Source organism: Brachyistius frenatus, unplaced genomic scaffold (assembly GCF_029030835.1).
Source record: "Brachyistius frenatus isolate BFR_SWC_R1_liver_20210118 unplaced genomic scaffold, ASM2903083v1 Contig_40, whole genome shotgun sequence".
In the NCBI taxonomy this organism is placed as follows: domain Eukaryota; kingdom Metazoa; phylum Chordata; class Actinopteri; family Embiotocidae; genus Brachyistius; species Brachyistius frenatus.
This window is the reverse complement of record NW_027210639.1, coordinates 1326202-1350394: the sequence shown is the minus strand read 5'-3', so window position 1 is coordinate 1350394 and position 24193 is coordinate 1326202. Positions and strand designations below refer to the sequence as shown.

Here is a 24193-nt window from a genome sequence, read left to right as displayed (position 1 = left end):
ACTGAAAATGTGGATAATGAGAAACATTAAACTAATGAGGCTTAAATACGGAAAACAGTGAATCACCTTGAAATTATGCGATGAAACGTGTCTGTCCCGGATCGTAGTTTGTTGAGAGTGTCTGTTCCATCCCTGTCCTCTCTGTCTCTCTGTCCTCTCTGTTCCTCTGTCCCTCTGTCTCTCTATCCTCTCTGTCCTCTCTGTTCCTCTGTCCCTCTGTCCTCTCTGTTCTTTTATCCTCTCTGTCCCTCTATCCTCTCTGTCCTCTGTCCCTTTGTCCCTCTGTCCTCTCTGTTCCTCTGTCTCTCTGTCCCTCTGTCCTCTCTGTGCTCTGTCCCTCTGTCCCTCTATCCTCTCTCCTCTCTGTTCCTCTGTCCCTCTGTCCCTCTATCCTCTCTGTTCCTCTGTCCCTCTGTCCCTCTATCCTCTCTGTTCCTCTGCCCTTTTATCCTCTCTGTCCCTTTATCCTCTTTTTCCCTCTGTCCTCTTTGTTTCTCTGTCCCTCTGTGCTCTGTCCTTCTGTCCTCTCTGTCCCTCTGTCCTCTCTCAGACAGCAGGAACCTGCCGTATGGCCGACCTGCTGTCCTCTTCCGCACCAAATACTCCGTCCTCCACCACAGTGACTACATCAGCGGCTACAGTGAAACTCTGTCCATGCCCCTGTGGACGTCGTACACAGTCAGCAGACAGGTAACGCTCATCTTCTGTTCTTACTCACCACAGGATGTTTATAAAAGTGTTCGTAGTTTCCAGCTCTGAAAAATGAGGCCGATGCAGAAGTGCCTTAAGCTGCAATACCCTAAACAATATGCAGAGGTCGGCTCCAAAAAGCCTCCGACTCCGTAGACTCCCATTCAACTTCTCTCATAAAATTGTCAGTGAATAAAATTTCTCCAGAGTTATCTCGGTGTTGTTAATTAATATCACTCCTTCTTACTAGTTTTCTGGAGGTCCATCCGAAAATAATTTGTCATTAATTATAAAATAAGCTTCAAAAAGATGTATTTTTGGGGGCGTGTCTGTTTGATTGACAGGCCTGTGGTGCAGTCACGTTACAGCTATCGGTGGGCGGGACGTAGTATCGTCAGGTTTCCAATCAGATCAGTCAGATCCACCGCTGGCTCCTCCCCCAGCTCGTCCAAATATGGTCACTTCCTGCTCCAAACCGCTCCGAACCAACAAGATGGTGACGGACAGAATCTGAACTGGAGGATTCACAAACCAACAAGGCGACGTCACTGCTGGTTGCTGCTTGCTCCTCACAGAGGCAGGACGCAGGAACACAAACTTTTTGAAGGCTCTGAATCAAACAGATAAAAGTTATAAAACCATAATTTGATGACTTTTTCAGCTGATCGCTCGTTACTTTCACAGACAATAAATATAACATGGAAGAAAAACTTGCTACTTGAACAATTTAATGGGTGAAAGGAAAGTGAAGACTGGTAATTTTTTCCTCAGCTTTTTATACCCATTAGAGCTAATGACTTAGCTTGATAATAGATGTACACATTCAAATATATTCCTCTAAGTGTTTGATTTCATGTTTTTTCAAATTAGGTGAATTCTACTAGAGTCAAAACAAACTTTTCACATTAGAATGTTTTATGTAGTGTAAATGTAAGTACATAAAATAGTAAACACCTTTTATCAGCAGCACATACAGTACAGTAGATTTGGGCTGATTATTATAAATGAATGATTTGGGTTATTATTGTGTTATGGGAGTTTTTCCCCTGTATTATTTGATTTATATATTATTATGAGATATTGTTATCATAATAACCTACGATCTATTGTTTGTTGTTGTTCCTTTCAATAGTGTTTTTTATTCTTTACATATAGATTATACATACATATTTATACATACATACATATTTACATTAAATGAAACTGTACCTTTTTGACAGCAGACATTTTAACATGTCATAGCTGGAGAAGCTCTGGTGTAATTAAGATAATATCAAACCTGGTTGGTTGAAGTACTCGCAGCTTCCTGGTGTTGTGAACGCTGCAACATGTTTTCTCGGGACATCTGATGGAACTGAGCCTTTGTTTACTAAATCTGTCTCTTCTGCTATTCCTGCTGTGTCAGCGTGTCTGCTGTTCTTCCCAGCACTGATTCTTTTATGACAGTTTTCTTTGCTCCAAGCGCCCTCTTTTGGTAAAGTTGGACGTCTTCCTGTCTCTGTCTCTGGTCTCTTAAGATATACGTACAACTGTTGAACGTGGACGTCAGTAGACCTGTGTCCTCTGTGTGTGTCCTCCAGGTAGAAGTGTCCCCACTGCCTGAAGCTCTGTCAAACTGTGTGAGACCAGACTCCAGAGTGCCTCCGGCCTACAGTCAGTCCTGTACCAACTACAGAGCAGACAAACACATCACGTACGCCTTCCTCTACCCTCCACGTGAGTCTGCCAGCTTACTTTGATGTGAATTATTGTGCTCAAAGTGTATTTTTATTATAATAATCGTGTTTTTTTCTTGACAGAACTGTCCTCAAACATAGACAGAAAATACGATGCTGTCCTCATCACCAACACTGTTCCCATGTATCCTGCCTTCAAGAGTAAGTCTTCACCTTCACAGCTGCGTGACTGATACCCTGCTCTGTTTATCCTGTTGTCCTCCCTCACTGTTGCTCTTCCTCCTCCTCTTCCTCAGGGATATGGGCGTTCTTCCAGAGAGCGCTGGTGAAGAAATACGCCACCGAGAGAAACGGAGTGAACGTCCTCATCGGACCCATATTTGACTACAACTACGATGGAGTCAGGGACTCGATGGACAAGATAAGAGAGTAGGAACACCCATCATGCTTCACTTCACATCAGTCTCGAAACATCTGCACTGGCATTTCCTACTCAAGGGTGACTTGATGCAGTGATCCCCAACCTGTGGTTTGCACCCCCTGGTGGTATCAAAGACTGTTACAGACTCTACAGACTCTACAGTTGTGTAGTCTACAAGATACACACAATTAAAACTCCGGGGATTTCCATTTTTTGGTTAAATCTGCAGGGATTTGTAACAATATAGTTTCATGACAGACCTTCACTTCAGTGATTTTGTTTCACAAATAACAGGAGGGTTATTTCCAAACTCTCATGTTTGGAGTGAGATGTTTAGCAGGAGTTTTTTTGCACACAGGACAATGTCTGATATATATTTTAACAATATTGGGCCATAAACATCACAGGAAGAGCAAAGGCCGTGGTTTGTGTTTAGCAATAAAACTTTACTGTGATGAAAACAGTCTATAACAGGTTCGATTACTGAGACTCACCAACAGTGGATGGAATCACTAAAAACGGGCACTGATTTAAACATGGCCGACTTCCTGTAGTTTAGGTTATGGCGCCAGGAGACTTTTTTGTTGATCTAGTTATGATACACATGTCCACCGAATTTGATACATGTTGGTGAAAGTAGCTGTGGAGGGGGCTTCAGTTTAGGAGACGCTGGGGACACTCATACTGTAGATCTCTACATTTTATGGAACATTCGAGCGAAGCTGAAGCTTATCTTTTTTTTTTTTTTTCCACTTATTTTTTTTTCCACTTATTTTGTAAGAAGAAGAATTCCTTGCATTACACTACGGCCTTCACTCCACTCGATGCTCAGGCCCTAATTACTCATAAATCATATGTTATCCTCGACACAGAGACCGGATCTATCAGGATCTAAAAGTTAGGACAAAATCTACTTTTCTTCCCCTCAGACAGATCAGCTGTCACACACAGTCACAGTTTATCAGCTCCAGTTTGATAATTGTTGCTTGTCATCCATCCTCAGTTTGAGGCTCAGCATTGGGATCCAGATCAGATGTTGGAATTTTTGTAGCTGCATCTCTTCTGATGGGTAATTTAAAGGGACAGAAACATATTGTTTCTCCAATGTGAAATACTTTATTGGTCATTACTCTTCCCAATTTTTTTTTAAATATGTTGTTTTTAAATGAAAACATGATCCATAGATCATTTTTAGTTAATAGACAACATATTAATTGTTTTCTTTCCCTTTTACTGAAGACACCACAGAGTCTCTAAACAGAGACCGTAGCTTCCGGAAAAGTTGTTTGTTAATTATTGGAGAGAAATGTTTGAAACTAAAATCTGTTCCAACTAAACCCGCCCTCTAACGTTCAGATCTTCTGTTTGATCTCTGCTGCAGGTATGTCAGCGGGACGATACCCGTCCCCACTCACTACTTCGTGGTCCTGAGCAGCTGCTTGGACTTCACCCAGGCTGCAGACTCGTGCAACGGCCCGCTGAATAGCGCCGCGTTCATCCTGCCGCACAGACCGAGCAATGACGAGACCTGCAACGTAAGCAGCTGCACAGCATCTCCAAATGCATCACGTTTTTTAATGAGGAACAATGTATGACATAACAGATCAACACCAGATCAGTGGCTTTAAAGGAAGGCTGGAAAAAAAAATAAAAAAAATCTAAACTTTATTTCATTTTAACCATCAGAATCAATATATGAAGATAGTTGAATATCACAATCATCTAATGATCTTCTTAATTACAGAACATCTGTTAGAGTCTCCCTTTAACCCTTTACATGCATCAGTTTGTTATCAAACACATACCTGGCGTTGCAAGTGATCCAGCAGCCACAGAAGGCAGATGAAGCCACATGTTAGAATACTTTAACATAAACTACTCAGAAGAAAAACAAAAATGTATTTTGGTTTTGTTTAAAATTTAAAATAATTTCATACATTTGTCAAACTACCTTGCTGTGTCCTGCAGCAGGTGGAGGCAGCTGATGGGTTCTTTCATCAGCCCTGAGCTCTCTGCACACTGATGGGACGTATCTACGGTTACATTCATACTGAATTAGGTCCATCATTTTCATGCTCTAACTCTGTTTTTTAATGATCTGATTCATAAATGACACAGAAACCTAATTCCTCACCATCAGCACCCTCATGTACAACTTTGTTTCCCCAAAAATTGGGACGCTGTATAAAATGTAACTAAAAACAAAGTGCAATCATTTACAAATCATGTAAACCCATATTTAATTGAAAATCGACCAAAGACAATATATGCTTATTTTGAATTTGATGTCAGTAGCTGGAAAAGTTGTGTAAAACCCCCAAAACACCTGGTGCAACATCTCACAATTAATTTAGGTTAACTGGCAACAGATCAGTGACATGATTGGTGATGTGGTGATTAAAGTGAAGTGACTTCTGAGAGAGAAGTGCTCATGCTAATGCTAATATCCTCCCCACCGGCTCCAACAGAGCTCGGAGGAGGAGTCTCGGTGGGTGGAGGACTTGCTGAAGATGCACACGGCTCGGGTGAGAGACGTGGAGATTCTGACGGGCCTGGATCTGTACCGGAGGACCACCCGGAGCTACTCTGAGATTCTCTCTCTCAAGACCTACATGCACACCTACGAGAGCGAGATCTGACCTCTGCTGGGTCCTCGTGTTACTGACTCTTTCTTCAACCGTGGTGGATGTATGTGGTATCTGGAGGAGATGCAGTCATGTCTGTTACACTGACCGACACCGGCTGCCTTTCACTGAGCATTTCATCTCATTCATTTTATCCATCTGTTTAGATACAGCTTCAACACCACTTAGCTACCTGCTGCAGTACTGGACACTTTAGCTTGTTGGTTTAACAGAAGAAAATAATCGTTAAAAAAGATCTGCGCTCTTCAAGCTTTTCAGAAGATAAAGTGTTTGTGAAAAGGGTTGTGAAAAGGCTTCTGGCCAAAATCAACTGATTCATTCACAGAAACTCTGCTATACAGTGACAGGAACTTAAAATAGTCTCCATCCAACCAACCAACCTTCCATCCTACCAACCAACTAACCTTCCATCCAACCAACCAACCAACCAACCAACCAACCAACCAACCAACCAACCAACCAACCAACCAACCAACCAACCAACCAACCAACCAACCAACCAACCAACCATCCAACCAACCAACCAACCAACCATCCAACCAACCAACCAACCAACCATCCAACTAACCAACCAACCAGCCAACCAACCAACCAACCAACCAACCAACCAACCAACCAACCAACCAACCAACCAACCAACCAACCAACTAACCAACCTACCAACCAACCAACCAACCAACCAACCAACCATCCAACCAACCAACCAACCAACCAACCAACCAACCAACCAACCAACCAACCAACCAACCAACCAACCAACCAACCAACCAACCAACCAACCAACCAACCAACCAACCAACCAACCAACCAACCAACCAACCAACCAACCAACCAACCAACCAACCAACCAACCAACCAACCAACCAACCAACCAACCAAACAACCAACCATCCAACCAATCAACCAATGAACCAACCATCAAACTGCAATACACACTGGTCTTTCATAGTGTTGGTCTGGAGTCGAGTCTGACAGTTCAAGAGACGTCACAAACTCCCAAGATGTTTAAAATATGTAAATGAAAAATGAATACTTCAGTCAGAGGGACATCAGCAGCATAACCTAAATGTGATTCCAGAGACATAAGTTGGTTATCAGACTATGAACACAGACCAATGAGGAGGAGAGAAGTACGAAGCACGATGTTCTGCTCTCCACGACACTCCCGGCTGATCAGAACACCTGATGCACTGCGTCCCTCTCATTAGATCGTCAGTCTGACGCCCTTTTTTACGTCTCTCGACACACATGATCTGTAAGTTGTGCTGCTGTGAAGATCCTCACATCACACGTGTTTTTGTTCATCAGTGTGAGGGCAGTTTTTCTGTGAATGGGACCAGCAGTCTAATAGTTCCTCTGCGTCATTTTTTTCAATAAGTCTATTGAACAGTAACGCCTCCCAGATCCAGTGCTGCACACACAACACCTGCAATAATTGCCCCGAGGCAAAGAAACCAAGCGGCTGGAACCTGAGGACTTTTTTACTATCGTCTTTCATATCTATCACGTAACCAAATGTTCTCATTTTCATCAGCTGGCAGGGTGAATCAAGGATCTTCCGTCAAGTCATGTACACATATTGGACGACAGATGTTCTTTTTTTTTTTTAGTTGGTTTCTTTAAAAAAAGAAAAAGCCATTATTTTCCAGAAAATTAGATTCCATGCATGAGTAAGATGCTATATGTTGTAAAAATGCAAAAACAAAGTGAATTGCACTACAAAGCTGTCAACAGAATGAATCCCTGGTTAATCTATCACTACAGGAGGAAAGCAGTTTCCTGTATGATATGGACATGACTTCAAGTTAAATCTTCACACTACGACTGCGTTCAACACTTTCTCATGTTCAACAATAAAGAAGAAATGGCGTTTAGTATTTGGTGTGGAATGACAATGCAATGTGTTTGTGTGTGTGCAGAGTTGAATTCAGTCTTTTTTTTCTGTTTATGTGTGACTGACGAGTGTGTGTTGTGATTTTGATTTGTGCACGATAACAATAATGTTAATGATGATGTATCGTTTTTCCCAAAAACATGTATCACCTGTGAGATCAACCTATTTATGCTCAATGTGCATTTCTTCACAATAAACAAGTGTTTGTACTAAATCAGATGAAGTTAACACCGCTGTCGACCTTTTAGCTGCACACGTCGGAGACTCAGAAGCTTTTAGCACGAACACTTTTCAACTTTCAAGTTCTAAAGTAGAGACCCGAAATAGTAGTCTTGATTTGTCCAGATAATTATCAGTTGTATGTAAATGAAAATGAAATATGATATGTACGACAAATGTCAGGATATTTCAGATTTGGTGTCATTTCTAAGACAACAATCAAACTGAAGCAGATTAGTGGCTTTGATCGTGTTAACTCATTTAAACAAAATGTCACATTTCCTTCAGTTGAGCGTTCAGATGACATTCAGCCTGAAGTCAGAGATCACTTGTTATGAATATGGCTGTGGGTGTAAAAAAACTGCTATTTGAGGTGATCATATTTAAACACTAGGTGCACTTTTTCACAAATACCACACCATTGGAGGATCTGAGTACTCGTTTCCAAAAAAGTTAGGACTCTGCAAAATGGAAATCTTTATTTTTTTATTTTTTTAAATGCAATGATTTGCAAATCATGTAAACTCATATTTAATTTCAAACCAAATATCAAATATTGAAACGGAAAATGTTATTGTTTCATGAAAAATATATGCTCATATTGAATTTTAATGCCAGCAACACGTTTCAAAACAGGTATTTAAATGTCCAGTGTGGTGATACAATTCTGTATTGGTTATGACTCACGTGACATGAAAGTTGAAAAAAAAAAAAAACTTCAATTATCTTCCAATCTTGAAGCTAAAGTAGCTGTGTGAAATTAATTAATCACATTGTAGACAAAAAAAAAAATGTAACATGACACCAACTAAGTTTGAAAACAGGCCATTATAATAGTGTATATGCAGGTCAGCAGGATGGGATTGAAAATTATTTTGCTTTTGTTTCACTCAAACGACAATTTACTGATGAGTCCGTCAGCGAGGTGAAGCGCGCGGTGATCCGGTCCAGAGCCCAGCAGACGGCACCGGTCCGGCCGTCCTCTCAGCACCAACTGCGGGTGAAACTGCCGGAGATGCGCGGGGTCTGGAGGACGTAACAGCGGTCCTTTGCACCTAACTTCCTTCATTTTGATATGCACATTTCGATCAGAAAGACAGCAAAAATGTGTCGGGAATATGGTTATCTATTATTATTAAACTACCGCACTTCACTCTGGTCTGATCGGATTTTTTACTTAAAAAAAAAAAACACGTTTAATTCGGCCCTCTGTGACGTCACGTGCCGTCGTTGTCACAATAACTGCGTGTCATATTCACTATCAGAACCACAGAACTACTGACCCCATGAACAGGCTTCAGCTGGAAAACATTTAGATGTGTAAAACATGTCCAGACCAGATGATGTGGAGCTGTCTGAGCTGTCCCTCCTGAGAGGTAAATCATGTGACTACAAGGTGAAGAACCTGATTGGACAGGGGGTCTATGGCAAGGTGGTCTGCTGTATCAGATTAGACAACCTGCAGGATGTGGCAGTGAAGGTCATCAGGAGGTCAGAAGTCAGGGCTGCTTGGACAGAGCTGGCTGCTCTGGAGAGAATCCTCAGTCTGAACCTGTATGAGTCCAACTTGGTGAGGTTTTATGAAGCATTCATGCACAGAGGCCACATGTGTTTGGTTCTGGAGATGCTGGACATGAATCTGTTTGACTTGATGAAACAGAGAGAAGATGAGCCGCTGGGTTTGTCAGAGATCCGGCTCATCTTACAGCAGATGCTGGAGGCTCTGAACGAGCTGAAGAACATCGGTCTGCTGCATGCAGACATCAAACCAGACAATGTGATGCTTGTCAATCACCCTGAACAGCCCTTCAGGGTCAAACTCATTGACTTTGGTTTGGCCATCCCTGTCTCTGAGCTCAGGAGCGGCGTCATCATTCAGCCCTGTAGTTACCGGGCCCCCGAGGTCTTCCTGGGCCTCCCGCTGAATGAAGCCGTGGACATGTGGTCTCTGGGCTGCGTGGGGGCGTACCTGTACCTTGGCCAACGCCTGTATCCCTGCAATTGTGAATATGAAGCCGTGAGAGTCATCACACAGATACACGGTCTGCCAGGTGATCACCTGCTGGAAGCTGGGCTCTACAGCCATAAATATTTTCAGAGGGTAGGAAACACCAAAAACCGCAAGTGGATGCTGAAAACACGAAGTCAATACACCAAAACAACAGGCAAGGAGAGCCAACAAGTGAAGATGATCTCCGATAAGTACACCTGTCTGGACCATATCACCCAGGACCACATGCAGCCGGAGACCGACTCGGAGCAGCAGGACACGCAGGCGTTTGTAAGCCTGCTGAAAAGGATGCTGCAGGTGGATCCAGCAATCAGAATCATCCCCACTGAAGGTCTGAAACACCGCTTCATCCCTGTGAGACAGAGTCCTAGAGACACAGTCCCACACCAGGATGTGACGTCATCCCACACAGTGAGAGCGGACCCAGAACCTAGAACCAGAACCTTTGAAACCCATGAAGAAGTCTCAGTTCAAGAGGCACCCAGCACCAGCCCTGAACCAACAACTTCAGCTGCTGCTGGTTCTGACGGTCCAAACGATTCTGCAGAAAGACCATGTGAAAGACGCAAGCACACACCAAAAGAAAGTTGTTGTCCTAGTTCCTACATGTTGAGGTCGATGTTCTGCTGCACCACAACGACTGAAGAGTGACATCATCAGGAACCCAAGATCGTCCTTCATGTTTATTCTAACACATGTTTTTAACATTAAAATTGTATTTCCCAGATTAAAAGAAAGGTGATTGTCCTTAAATTCACATAAATGCTGGAATAAATAATTTAATACATCAATGAAATTAAATACTATTTGGTGATGAAAAGGGACACACACAAATGTGCTGAATTTATTTCTACATTTCCACATATCAACATTTATTCTGGCTATTTCTGTATTTCTACATTTCTTTCTGTATTTCTAAATTTCTTTCTTTCTGTATGTCTACATTTATTTAGTTATTTATGTCTACAATTATTTGTTTATTTCTTTCTGTATTTCTATATTTACTTATTTATGTCTACATTTACTTATTTGCACATTTATTTATTTGTACATTTATTTATTTATTTTAGCAGGCTATTTGCATTTATTTCTGCCTTAACATTAAGTGGATGGACCTAACCTCAGTCCAAAAATCAAATCTACAGGACACATTTAAAGTGTTTTAAAATATATATATATATATATATATTGTTATTTCTGTAGTAAAATATTTACTCACGTTTGTTTATTTGTATTGCTCGTAGAGTAAATTGATATTTGTTTTTGTTTTTTAATAGCGGTCAGGGATTTTTTTTTATAACCTTCAGAAAAAGGGAAGAAACACTGAATGCAGCTACGGCTGCAAGTACACTTCCACAAAAGACCATCATTCTTTATTTGTTTACCCATTCGACATGAATGAATCAAAATCCTAAATCGTTTGAAATTCCTCAGTCGCATTCAGACCTTTTCTCATCATTCATTCATTCATGCAGTCATTCATTCATTTTAAAGAAGCTGAAGTTATAGGACCCCTTTAATCGCCATATTTCCGTGGGTCTTTGAACGTATCACGCCCGGTTGCGAAATCCCGCGGAGAAATGACGCTCTGATAATAATTTACATTCACTTCCTACAGCAGACGGTTTTCTGTCGCCTTCACAGCTGTACGGTGGATTTAATGTCATCTAACGGGCACGTGACGTTTAACTGAAGTCTGCTCCTTTTATTTTAAAGTGCTTGAACTGTTTTCATCTTTTCTATGTGGACGCAGCACAATGGTAAGAATCATTTAATTAAAGTTAGTGTGGAGTACAGTACAGTTAGATTTGGTCCGGGCGACATGACTTCATAACAAACACAGTAGATCAAACGTAATGATGTAATCGAACAGCTGCTGTAACGTTTGCTTCACCTGGTTACAGGAGTTTTTTTAAACTAAACTTTCAGGGATTAAATTTGGCACGAAGGGAAGTTACCATCTTTGAAAGTGGATTAGCTGGATGGATTAGTGTCAGTCAAGTGTTATGAATGTGAATGTCAGGCGTGACGTCTGGTAAACAACCGCAGGTATTAGAAGATTTAGGAAGACAAAACTGTTTCAATAGAGGGAGAATATATATATATACAAATATTTCGTAAGAAGACAGCCGTCAGTCAGATTAAGTTAAATTATTAGGTGAACTCTGTGTTTCTGTGTCAAATCTTCTTTAAACAGAAAAACGTCCAAAGCAATAAATCAGTGCTCTTCTTTTAAAGGAAATATATCCAAATTTCAATGCTGTCTCTAAAATGTTACCTTAGACAGCTAGTCAGATAAAATTAGTAACTAGAATTATGAAATTAATACTATTTTCTGATATTTTATACACTAAATAATTAGGCTGTCTGCTAATTGCTCGTGTAACGGAGTTGAAAATGCACTTTAATCCATATTTTGAGTTTGTATCTACAAGTTATTGCCGCAATTGCATTTATTTTTATTTTGCTTCTACTTTCGATTTCTGGTTGAAGGGTTTTTGCCTTTGTTTAATTCGAGAGTTTTGGTAGCACCTTCCTGAAAGTTACCGTTCAGTACTGATGAGGAATAAATGTTAGAAAAGTTTTCCCCCGTGTGACCGGATTCACTTTTCACACGGAAGGAATTGGATGCGTTTAATAAAATTAAACCTTAAAACAAAAGAGGAACTAAAACTATCTCGGTCTGTTATTACTATAATTTCACATACAGGTTTCTTTTGAAGACTGGAGGATGAAGGTGGAGGGTTTACAGTCAATCAATCAAAAAAATGAGAATACTGATCAGCTGCTGTACTGATCCATCAACTTGTCCTGATCAATGACTGTTATGCAGCAGCCAATCAGGATCAAGACTCATGCTGCATTCACAGTGTGTTTAAACGGGTGCAAAGGCCTATTTGTATATGATCATAATTGTGCAGTAGGCTTAAGCTGTAAAAAGTTTTGTACTGCAAACACCTGTAAACCTGCAAGTTTATGTGAATACATTTAAGTGTCTGTTTCTTGTCTGCTCAGCACAACAGCTGCCTGTGTTTCTGTTCAATAGAGGTCATTGAGGTTCAACATTTTAGTCAGTAAAAGGCAGGTTGTAACTGATTTAGAAACATTTGTACATGTCTAAAGTGAAACTCTCACAGCTCAGAAAATCTCCTGTTGTCCCACAAAGGCGACTGCTGTGACGTCAGTATGGTTGAGACAGAAGAAGCCAGAGTGTCGTGCCTCAGCCTGCTCACCTACCACAGAGAGCTCCTGGTGTCCCGGCTGAGGAGCGTTCAGTGCGTCCTGGACAACCTGCTGGCCAATGGCTTCCTCTGTGAGGAGGATGTCGAGATCGTTCAGAGAACTGTCACCAAGACAGACCAGGTAGGAACACCAGAGCAGCACATTTATTGAGAAAAGTCCATCTTCATTTAAAATATACTGTATATTCAACAAACACAGACTTTATATGTTCTTTTATTCTTTTACAGGTGCGTAAGATCCTGGAGCTTGTCCAATGCAAAGGGGAAGAGGCCTGTGAATACTTCATCTTCATCATATATAAAGTTTATGATGCATACATAGACCTCCAGCCATGGCTGAGAGAGATCAACTACAACCCCAGCAGGAACGTAACAGTGATGAACGTTGTAAACACAGATCCCAGTAAGTGTTCCCAACACTCACGCTGCTCTTTGAATGTCCTTTCTGGTACTTCATAGATTTCATGAGGATGTTTCTTTAATAAGAAGTGTTTTTACTTCATTTACCTACATAAAATGATGATTAGAAATGTTCTGAAAAAACCTGCATTACAATTTGAAGTACAGCATGTAACTTATTTTATGGTTGTTTGTGTTTACTAATACACTGTACACTATGTATAAGTAGCACTTCACTGTTAAAGCTGGTGTTAACATTTTAAATTCAATGTGTGAATCATTGATTGTCAATAAAAGTGTCCGTAGCTTCCAGGTCTGAAAAATGAGGCTAACAACACGGAGATAACTGGTGGAGAAATTTTATTGACTGTGACTGAGAATTTTATGAGAAGCTGAATGGGAGTCTATGGAGCTGGAGGATTTTTGGAGCCAAACTCTAGTGGCACTCGGTGATATTGCAGCTTAAGGTACTTCTGCATCGGCCTCATTTTTCAGACCCGGAAGCTTCAAACACTTTTATATAAAGTCTATGGCTCCAAAAAGCCTCCGACTCCATAGACTCCCATTTAACTTCTCTCATAAAGTTTGAAGTTAATACATTTTTTCACGAGTTAGCTCAGTGTTGTTTGCTAAAGTAACTCATTCTTATTTGTTTTCTTTCTGGCGGTCAATCTGAAAATAATCCGTCATTAATTAGAAAATAAACTTAAAAAATAAAAAATAAAAAGTTTTGTGGGGGATTGACAGACCTGTGGTGCAGTCAGGTTACAGCTATCGGTGGGCGGGGCGTAGTATCATCAGGTTTCCAATCAGATCAGTCAGATCCACTTCTGGCTCCTCCCCCAGCTCGTGCAAATATGGTCACTTCCTGCTCCAAACCGCTCCGAACTAGCAAGATGGTGACGGACAGAATCTGAACTGGAGGATTCATAACGGCCGATCACAGACCAACGGGTGACGTCACTGATGGTTATTGTTAGACTGTAGTTCTGATCCACATGGAGGGAAGACGTGTCAATGTGATACTGAAACAGAGTGTTTAAACATGTAGAAGTTAGGCTCACCCTTAATGTCCTGAGAGATTTCTCACAGATCCATTTTTGAATTGTAAAAACTACGTTTGGTCCTAAACAGAAAACAGCCTCTAACTCACTGCGTCCTGTCAGTCAGCAGATACCGTGAGAAGCTGCGACATGAAGCGAGGCAGGACACCAGCTTCATCATGTCGTACGGCCAGCAGGAGGAGACCCGGCTGGATGAACTCTACACCGACACGGTGATGGAGCTGCTGAACGACTGCAATGAGAGCCTGGGCTTCTTGGAGAGTCTGGACCAGCTGCTGGGAGACGACGCGGTCTTCAATCCGCAGGGTGAAATCATCTACGTGATGGGGGACGCTGGTGTGGGAAAGTCCATCCTGCTGCAGAAGCTCCAGAACCTCTGGTCCAAGAAGGAGCTGCAGACGGACGCCATCTTCTTATTTAGGTTTCGCTGCAGGATGTTCAGCATCTTTAAGGACTCGGAGCAGATCTCCCTCAGAGATCTTTTATTCAAACACAACTGCTACCCCAACCACGACCTGGACAATGAGGTCTTTGATTACATCCTGCGCTTCCCGGAGAAGGTGGTTTTTACTTTTGATGGCTATGATGAGATCCAGGAGGATGTGGACAGGATGAATTTTCCTGAGGTGGTGTCACCGGAGGACAAGGCCAACCCTTTGCAGCTGCTCGTCAGCTTGCTCAGCGGGAAACTCCTCAAGGGCTCCCAGAAGGTGCTGACGGCCCGGACGGGGATCGAGATCCAAAGCAGGGTGATCAGGAAGAAGGTGGTTCTGCGCGGGTTCTCCCTGGCTCACCTGAAGACCTACATCAATCTGCACTTTAAGGATCAGGAGCACCGGGAGCTGGTGTCGGTCCAGCTGGACGCGAGCCCCCACCTCTGTGGACTCTGCTCCACCCCGCTGTTCTGCTGGATCGTCTTCAAGAGCTTCAGGCACCTCCACACCGTGCACGACAGCTTCCACCTGCCCGACACCTGTATCACACTCACCGACATCTTCCTCCTGCTGTCCGAGGTCTTCCTCAGCCGCCTCGCCTCGCCGGCCCCATCTCTACTCAAGAAAAGAACCCGCTGCACCTCGGAGACTTTCAAAGCCGGACTCAGGCCCCTTGCTGCGTTTGCCAAGCTGGCTCTGCAGGGTATGGAGAGAGGCAGCTTCATCTGCAGCCAGGAGGAGGTCGGTGGGTGTGGCCTGACGGAGGAGGACCTGTCTCTGGGCTTTCTCAGACCTGTCAGGGAGTTTGAAGCCAGTGGGAGCCCCGCTACCTTTGAGTTCCTCCACATCACCCTCCAGTCCTTCCTGGCAGCGGTCGCTCTTGTGTTAGATGAGCAGGCCGCTGCCGACTCCATCCTCAAGTTCTTCACCGAGTGCAGCAGGAGGAGAAACACGTCCTGTCTGCCCTTTGGCTTCTGTACCGGCGGATCCTCCAAGCCCAGGGAGAAGAAGCCCTTTACGACTAACGAGCACCTTCAGTTCACCAATCTGTTCCTGTGCGGGCTGCTGTCCAAGAGTCACACAGGCCTGGTGGGACACATCATGTCTCCCGTGTTGTTAAAGAAGAAACAGGCCTTGCTGAAGTCCTACTTGTCTACGAGCGTCCGGTCCCACCTGCACGGATTACCTCACTACAACGGTGACGAGGGGAAGAAGGTTCACGTTCTGCCCAACTTCCTGTGGATGCTGAGGTGCATCTTTGAGACGGGGAGCAAAGACGTCGCTCAGGTGACGGCGAAGGGCATCACGGCCACCCTCATCAAGCTGGGCTACTGCAACGTTTACTCAGGCGACTGCACCGCCCTCAACTTTGTGCTGCAGCACCGTCAGAAGCTGCTGGGGCTCGACATGGACAACAACAACATCGGAGACTTTGGGGTGAAGCAGCTCAGACCTTCCTTCAGCAAGATGACAGTGGTGAGGTAAGAGGTTTAAACATGTTTTACACTACCATCTAGTCTCCACCGATGGACACTCTGATTGGACAGACTGATTGATCGTGATCGAACTGATGTCCTTCAGGTTGTGCGTCAACCACCTGTCAGACAGCAGCATCGAGGTTCTTGCAGAGGAGCTGTGCAAACACAAAGTTGTCGAGGTGTTGGGGTGAGTAAACATCCTTCCACGTCAGTTCATGTGATATCAGACAATGATGGAACGGTCAGCTGTCGCAGTCATCGTGTTGGATGTGGTAGGATCGGGCAGATTGAGGTATAGATTCTATTCCTTTGTGTTTTTTACTGATCCGACAACAGAGACTGGTTAAAGCACTAAAGCGTTGCACTTCTATTTCTAAGATCTGACAGTAAACCTACCTTCTGCTTTCAATTATGTTTTTATATTCTATTTCGTATTTTACACCTCCGGGGCTGCAGGTGTATGAATAAGACTAAAAGGTTCATACATATTATGAGACTACATCTAAGAATATATTAATTTAAAGAAATATGCACATGTAATTACAGTCAGATCTTCCTGTGCACTCAGTGGTTACGTGATTTTATAAGACTTTCAACAAATTCACCAGCCAGCACATCCTGCCTTCATTTAGCAGCTGGAATTGTGTTTAACTTTATATTTTTCTGAAATCATAGTTTTCTTCTGGTTTGTAAAATATGTCGTTCTGCAGTCAGAACACTTGTCCATGTCTGTGATTGGTCAGATGCTGCAAAGTCCTCCTCTTTTATGTGAATGCACTCAGAACCGAAAGCAGAAAGCCTGAGTTAACATAGGAAGCTGAGAACCACCGTCGAGGTACCGATTATCTGTGACTGAGCGTTTCCGCTTTGTTGATCAGCTCAGATGAAACACCTGTGACCATTCTGCCAGGCCCAGTTTGGTTCAAATTAAATATGTGTGTATTAAGAAGCAGAGCAGAATTAACTTCAGATGTGAAACTATACTGTAGACCTATATGTTAATGTGGGAGTATTCTTCTCTGCTGTTCTATGAAAGTTTTATTTTTGTATTCTTTCATATATATATTTTTTTTGACAGGAAGCAGTGGAAGCTAAATGTTGCTTAAGGTGTCCTGTTTTTGCTGTCGTGTGGCACAAAATTAATGAACAAATAAAGTTTGGGTACTGCCCCAACAATACGTTTTATTAGTCCATAAATTACATTTGTGCTCAATTACTCAATTTATTGATTAGTTGATCCACAAATCATGAACTAATCATAAACATCATGTTTTTTAAATACATTTTTATGAATAAATGCCCACATTCATCAGTTTCAGCTTCTCAGCTGTAAATATTTGCTGGTTTACTTTGTCTTTTGTTGCAGTTTATTGAATATTTTCAGGTAAAAAAAAGGTATCAGAAGATGTTGCCCTTCGGGGAAATTGTGCCTTGTACTTTTTTGTATTTTACAGCATTTTATGAACTAAACAATGAATTAATGATTTGAGAAAATAATAGTCCAGTTAATTCTTCATAGCTAATCTGTTCTTTATATTTGTGTCCTCAGGCTTTACAACAATCACATCACAGATGTTGGAGCCCAGCTGGTCGCTCAGATCATCGAGAGATGCCCGAAGCTACGAGTTGTCAAGTATATAAACATTTAAAAAAAAGAATTCCAATAAATATGTTATTGCTGTATGTCACTTAAATTGATATTACTTTGTGTTTAGGATCGGTAAAAACAAGATCACCGGTGTTGGTGGGAGATATCTGGCCAATGCAGTACAGAAGAGCACGTCGATATTTGATGTGGGGTAAGAATTCATATTCCTAATACTTCTCTGCTGTTGTAGCTCAGGAAATCCAGGTATTCATAACCAGCTGATCACATGAAAGTGGTGCTGTATGATAGAAAACAGCATCCTCGGTTAAAGAGCAGCATACATCTGAGTAAATATGTTGCTTTTGGGGTGAGATGAAGGTATCTTTATCCTCGCCATCCAAGCAGCACAACAATGTTTGTTTGAATAAAATGACATGATGATGTACATCGGATCCATTTTCAGTTGTCCTTTCTAGCCGAAAACATTCAGGGAGTAGATTCTGGTATATCGGAAAGAGTTGTTTAGGATTTGATTATCCTTCGTTGTAGAACAGCAGAGTACCAGACAGGCTTTGTGTGTTCCTGAAGCAGCTCTGATGTGTGTGCTTCCAGGATGTGGGGGAACAGTATCGGTGACGAAGGTGCAGAAGCGTTCGCTGAAGCTTTGAGGAACCACCCGAATCTCACCAACCTCAGGTCAGAAGATAAGAACATAAACAAATGATCATCTGAGCTCACTGACTGAAATCGCTACTCTTTTTTGTGCTTCTAGTCTGTCAGCCAACGGCATCACGTCGTCTGGTGGGAAGTGTCTGGCAGAAGCCCTGAAGGAGAACAGAGTCCTCAGGATCTTCTGGTGAGCAGGTCTCCCTTTGAGTCCACATCAGGGACGGATTCAGAGAGCTGGGTCTGGCCGACACTTGTTCACTTTCTAAAACCTGAAACAGATTTTTATTTTGTCGATGAGAGGGACCGATGCAGGAACACTAATGCAGAAGTGTGCTGGGCCTCACAATGCAGAAGAAAACCGGTTGGAAAACTTTTCTGGCTCATTTAACACACGAACAGCTTTCATTCTGCAGTGAGAGCAATCTCTGAATGCAGTCTTCACTTCTGATAATAAATCCATCCTCTACACAGAGAGCCTGATTTACTTCTGCGGTCGCAAAAGTAAAAGGACATTTTATCAAATTGAAATTAAGAAATATAGATATAACAAGAACAAAACTCTATATAGACCATTATCAGCAAGAAAGTCAATACTGTGGGAAAAACAAAAAACGACTTATAATTAAGAGAAGATGGCAAGATATTAGGTGAAAATATTGTTTTAAAAAAAGGCTCAATAATAAAACGTGTTTAAATAAAAGATGAGATCCTCTAACAAATACTGATCCAGCTTTTTCTGTGATGAACAGCTGACTTCATTCAGGTTCACTGACTTTCATTCAGTGAACCTTATGAAGCTACCTGTTAACTCTGTGGGACACATTCAGGACCATGGACAGCTCACAGGAAGACCAGGACTGAGATATCCCAGCAGTGATACCTACAGCATGCTGTTGGCTGTAAATCCTCACTCAGTTCATTCAATAACTCAAAAATGTCATCTCTGGACAGACGATATGTCTGAATAATTTATGCCTCTATCAGAAATGCTTAACGGCTGTAAAACCACGTTCTCTACATATTCTCAGGAGTCTCCTTCTCACCACAATAAGAGCAGCCGTCTCCAGATGTGCATCTGATTAATACGTTCCTTTCGGTCGTACTAAAATACACACTGATCAATAGTTCTTCTGTCAGGTTTAGTAAACATCATAACAGGTGCTAAATTCATATATTTACATTTCAGGCAAACACGCAAAATGGACACCGTGTGTTAAACTGCACGTCGTTAGTCGATCAGCTGGGACATATTTTTGCAGGTGGTGGGAAGTTTGCACGTGATTTTTCACACACAGACCTTCAGTGAATCAGGCCCGGCGGCTGTAGACTGAGCAGCAGCACAACAACAATCAGAAGGCAGAAAAATAGACTCGTCCCTCTGGCTGTGAGGCATCACGCTGCCTGTGTGATCAGCTGGGTTGATTAAAACTGGACTCTCTGATGTACAGTGAGCCCGTGTGTGAAGTGCAGTACCTGTCTGTGTGTTGCAGGTTGGTGCAGAACGAGCTGAGCGATGATGCAGCTCCACGTCTGGCTGAATTGATCCGAATGAACGCCACTCTAACCCACCTCTGGTAAAGAAAACACACATGCACGATCACGCTGAGTTCACCGCGAAGCTGCCGGACATCCTGCTCAGACTCTCAGAAAGTCACTTGCTGTGGAAATGTGTCTGCAGGTTGATCAACAACCGCTTCACTGTGGAGGGAATCAGACAGCTGGCAGAGGCGCTCGCTCACAACACGGGACTCAAAGAGATCTGGTGAGGATCGGTTCGAGGTGTCTTCTTTTTACCTCCGCGAGGTCTGAACCAGCGGCGCAGAGTCACGGCTTCAGATCTGTCCTCGCTGAGGTTGTATCCGTTTATCAAAATGGGAAATAACTGTAAATTCTCTATTTTATAAAAAATAACAGACAGTGTCACAGTTAAAGTGAGACAATACAAGTTGTTGTTGAACAGTTGGAATCACAGCATAATAAACACTAAAATGTCGTACAAGTGGAGGAGAAGATGATGAAAGTAAACCGAAATATCAGAAACAAAAGCGAACATTAGTTGCTGTAAACTAGCAGAAAAAAATAATCCCAGCGGTAATTTAAAGGACCAGTATGTAGGAAAACAATGGGACATATTTAAAGGGAGGCAAACATGTATGATTATCAAAAATACTATTCATGATTTATAGATTTGCTTTTGATTTTGGTTTGATTTATATGACAAGCAGCAATATTATTTCAAATGCTGCATGTCGGGGAGCCAGCGGGTCAGGGAATAATAGAAAAAAAAAAAAGTCATACTATGGCATGTTATCAAAAATATGTAAACAAAGTCCTACTATACCATGTCGTCCCAAATATGACAAAAAAGTCATACTGTATAGCATGTCGTCCACAATGACAAAAAAAGTCACTTTTTTTTTTCCAGTTTTCAACTACATGCTATTGTACAAGTTTTTTTTTATACTTCAGACAAAATATACATTTTTGGACCTGATGTGCGTGGCTCCGGATTTTTATTTTAGTTTTGTATTGTGGTTGACCTTTGGTTTGCTATTAGTATGACTGCATGAACAAACCCAAACCCATGTGGCTTACCCTTGGAGGGACTTGCCCTCCGTGAACCTTTGAAATGAAGTCTTTTCTATGAAACTTTGATCCAGCCTGCTGATGCCTGATGTCTGCTGCTGAAAGGACGGCTCTGAACTGACTCGGCTCATCAAGTAGCAAAGTGGAGCGACTTATTTCAGGATCCATGTGTGAAAAACTCATTTTATGCATGAACACGATCAGGTGACTCCGAGCGGTGGAGTGAGCGGTGGATCTGACTTGATCTGATTGGAAACCTGATGATACTAAGTCCCGCCCAGCGATAGCTGTAACCTGACTGCACCACAGGCCTGTCAATCAAACAGACATGCCCCCAAAAACACATGATTGAGAAGCTTATTTTCTAATAAATGATGGATTATTTTCAGACGGATCTCCAGAAAACTAATAAGAAGGAGTGACTTTAACTAACAACACCGAGATACTTTGTGGAGAAATTTTATTGACTGAGAATTTAATGAGAGAAGTTGAATGGGAGTTTATGGAGTCAGAGGATTTTTGGAGCCAGCCTCTAGTGGCACTCGCTGGTATTGCAGCTTAAGGCACTTCTGCATCGGCCTCATTTTTTTAAAGCCGGAAGCTACGAAGACTTTTATATACAGTTTATGTTTGTGACTGATGGGCTTCTTCTACATAGAGATGTTGGCAAAGGCTCATGGGTATTGTAGTATTTCAAGTAGTCCACCTGCCCAAATTCAATTTCTCAGAAACAAAGTTGAAATCAATGAATTTGGTGGAACATACAGAATCTGTGTGACTGTATGAATCTGACCAGAAACATTGAGGATTTAATTGAAAGCAAACAGCAAAGACTGAATTTAAGTGAGTGTGTTTTATAAGAGATCGGTGCCGACCTGCCCTCCATTCAGGACTTCTACACATCCAGAGTCAGGAAACGGGCCGGGAGCATCTCTGCAGATCCATCCCACCCTGGACACCCGCTGTTCTAGCTCCTCCTCTCTGGTAGGCGCTACAGATCGCTGTGCGCCAAAACCACCAGAAGCAAGAACAGTTTTTATCCGCAGGCCGTCACTCTGCTAAACAGTTCAAATGTTTTACATCACTGGACCTTTTTGCACTAGACCCAACCGCATCAGCACAATTTGCTCTAGGTGCAATTGCACCATGGTTTTAGGTGTATATATGTATATATTTATTCATTTCTATTCTGTAAATATGTCTATTTATGCTTTATATGTCTATTTATGTCTGACTGTCTGTTTTGTTTTGGATGCTGAGAGCGAACCTAAAACCAAAGTCAAATTCTTTGTATGTGTCAACATACCTCTGGATGTGTTTTGATCATGATGGCGTCTGTTCATGTTTCTACAGCGTGAAGGGAAACCAGCTCTCTAAAGAGGAACAGGAACCGTTTCAGACAGAGAAGCGGCTGCGGTTTAACTGAGCGGGCACCAAGCAGAACCAGAACCACCCAGATCCTCAACGTCTGTAAAAGTACCGATGCAGCAAAGTGAAAGTATTCCATCACAGGAAAAACCCTACAGAGGTAAAAGTACACCAGTATCAGCTGCAAAACGTAGTTCAAGGATTAAAGTATCAGTACTGGTTTGATCCTTCAGACTGATGTATTATTATATATGACATCATTGGTTTATTAACGGTGAAGCATCAGTGTGTCAGCAGCTGCTGGTTTGAACTATTTTCTATCCAGTTTTCTATCAAGGGCTATCCAGATAAATGTGAGGGGTGGTGACATGATTACTGGGGGAGGAAAAGTTCTCATCCACAAATATGTTTTCAGCTTCTGGACTTTTTGTCTGATCTTGGATTTTGGCTGAGATATTAAAATAATTTAAGGATTAATTGAAATAAAACCATGTGAGAAGTTTAGAGGGAAAAATCCCTGAAATGTTGCCCCGACCACACACAGCTGTTTATAAGACGTCAGAAGTTAAACAGGTTGGAAACTATCGATTAAATCTTCGATAATGTGTTGTATTTTAAAAACTTGTTATATTATTATATCACCAGTCAGATCTCAATCTGAAAAGTAACTAAAGATGTCCAATAAATGGAGTAAAAAGAACAAGTTTTCCTCTGAAGAGTGGAGTGGTTGTGAGGCATGTGCACACGCTGTTTCATATCAATATCTGAGAAAACATGGAGTTTGTGTTTACTGTGTATAATTTGCTATATTATTATTATTCCTTATGTTTTCAGTGTAAATGTTGTGGACCATTTGACCATTTCATTTACTGAAACTCGTGTGGACTCTTCACTTGTTTTATTTTTTACTGAAGTGAATGTTTCATGTTTCGTGAAGGGGAAGTTTAACCTGAAAGTTTGACAAAATGTTTGAGTTTGATTTTAAAACAGGAAATGGAAGAAGTAAACATCACGCCGACTTCCTGACATGTTCATGTTGTTATGTATGAAGATATTCTGTGAACAGCAACTGTTTTATTTATTATTTGACTTACTCGAGGAGGAATGTTTTAAGGAGCATTTCAGCATGTGGAGAGATTCTCCTGATGTTTACAGTTTGTGCGAGTGATGTGCAAAAATATACAAATACAGTAAATAAACAGCTGGACTCCCACTTAAAAATATGAATTAGATTTGAAGATGGGAGGATTTACTTTTGTTTTTTGTTTTTAACTAAAACTTTACAAGAAAAATTATATTCATGTTTGTTGTGGTTTCTTTTTCACTCTGAACAGTTCACATTCTCTTTTATTTATTTTTTAATAAACCGTGAAGATGTCTGACTTCTAGGAGCTCATGTACGGCTGATTTTATAACTCTGTGTTCAGTCCAGTATTTCTTGTACAGTCTGACAAACAAACCAAACAAACCTGAGCTTCACACCAAACACTTTGTAACCAGTCTGTCTGCAGCACCTTTTTTTTTTTTTTTTTTTAATATGTGAATTATTTGATCAGTTATCTTACAGAATATGAGACAATGGTTATGTAGTTATTTGAAGTTATTTTCTGTCTTGGTGGTTCTTTTTCTTTTCTTTGGGGCAGTTTAGTTTCTTTATCGTCTTTTAATTGAGCTCTTTGACTTCCAAACAACACTCACCTCATGCAGAGGCTGTGGCCTGTTCAATAATCCAAACATTGGCTCCAGGACTTTTGCACTAATTAATTGCACAGGTAGGAAGTACTTTCAAAATTGTTTGTACAGTAAGTA

At 41.7% G+C, this 24193-nt stretch overlaps 2 protein-coding genes across 3 annotated transcripts in view; both read left to right on the top strand.

Annotated features, from left to right (window-relative positions):
• The window catches only part of enpp2 (ectonucleotide pyrophosphatase/phosphodiesterase 2), a 34827-nt gene extending 27297 nt beyond the window's left edge, over positions 1-7530 (top strand). Inside the window, exons 20-25 of the mRNA XM_069702121.1 lie at positions 551-690; positions 2271-2406; positions 2490-2567; positions 2663-2795; positions 4169-4322; positions 5256-7530. Of these exons, the coding sequence (XP_069558222.1) occupies positions 551-690; positions 2271-2406; positions 2490-2567; positions 2663-2795; positions 4169-4322; positions 5256-5426 (812 nt within the window). The 3' untranslated portion in view covers positions 5427-7530. The remainder of the gene's footprint in view (positions 1-550; positions 691-2270; positions 2407-2489; positions 2568-2662; positions 2796-4168; positions 4323-5255) is intronic.
• A 3654-nt stretch (positions 7531-11184) lies between these two features.
• On the top strand, positions 11185-23679 carry nod1 (nucleotide-binding oligomerization domain containing 1). Of its 2 annotated transcripts, XM_069702111.1 has the most exons (12): positions 11185-11316; positions 12723-12919; positions 13027-13201; positions 14364-16176; positions 16277-16360; positions 17723-17806; positions 17889-17972; positions 18374-18457; positions 18534-18617; positions 19921-20004; positions 20109-20192; positions 22370-23679. In XM_069702111.1, exons 1-12 carry the CDS (start codon positions 11298-11300, stop codon positions 22440-22442), a joined length of 2865 nt encoding a protein of 954 aa, XP_069558212.1. In that variant the 5' UTR covers positions 11185-11297; the 3' UTR covers positions 22443-23679. The 2 variants fall into 2 exon arrangements, with proteins under 2 accessions (XP_069558212.1, XP_069558213.1); XM_069702112.1 differs by lacking the exons at positions 18374-18457; positions 18534-18617; positions 19921-20004; positions 20109-20192; positions 22370-23679 and having other exon boundaries at positions 14364-16171; positions 17889-17973.
• The last annotated feature ends 514 nt before the right edge of the window (positions 23680-24193 follow it).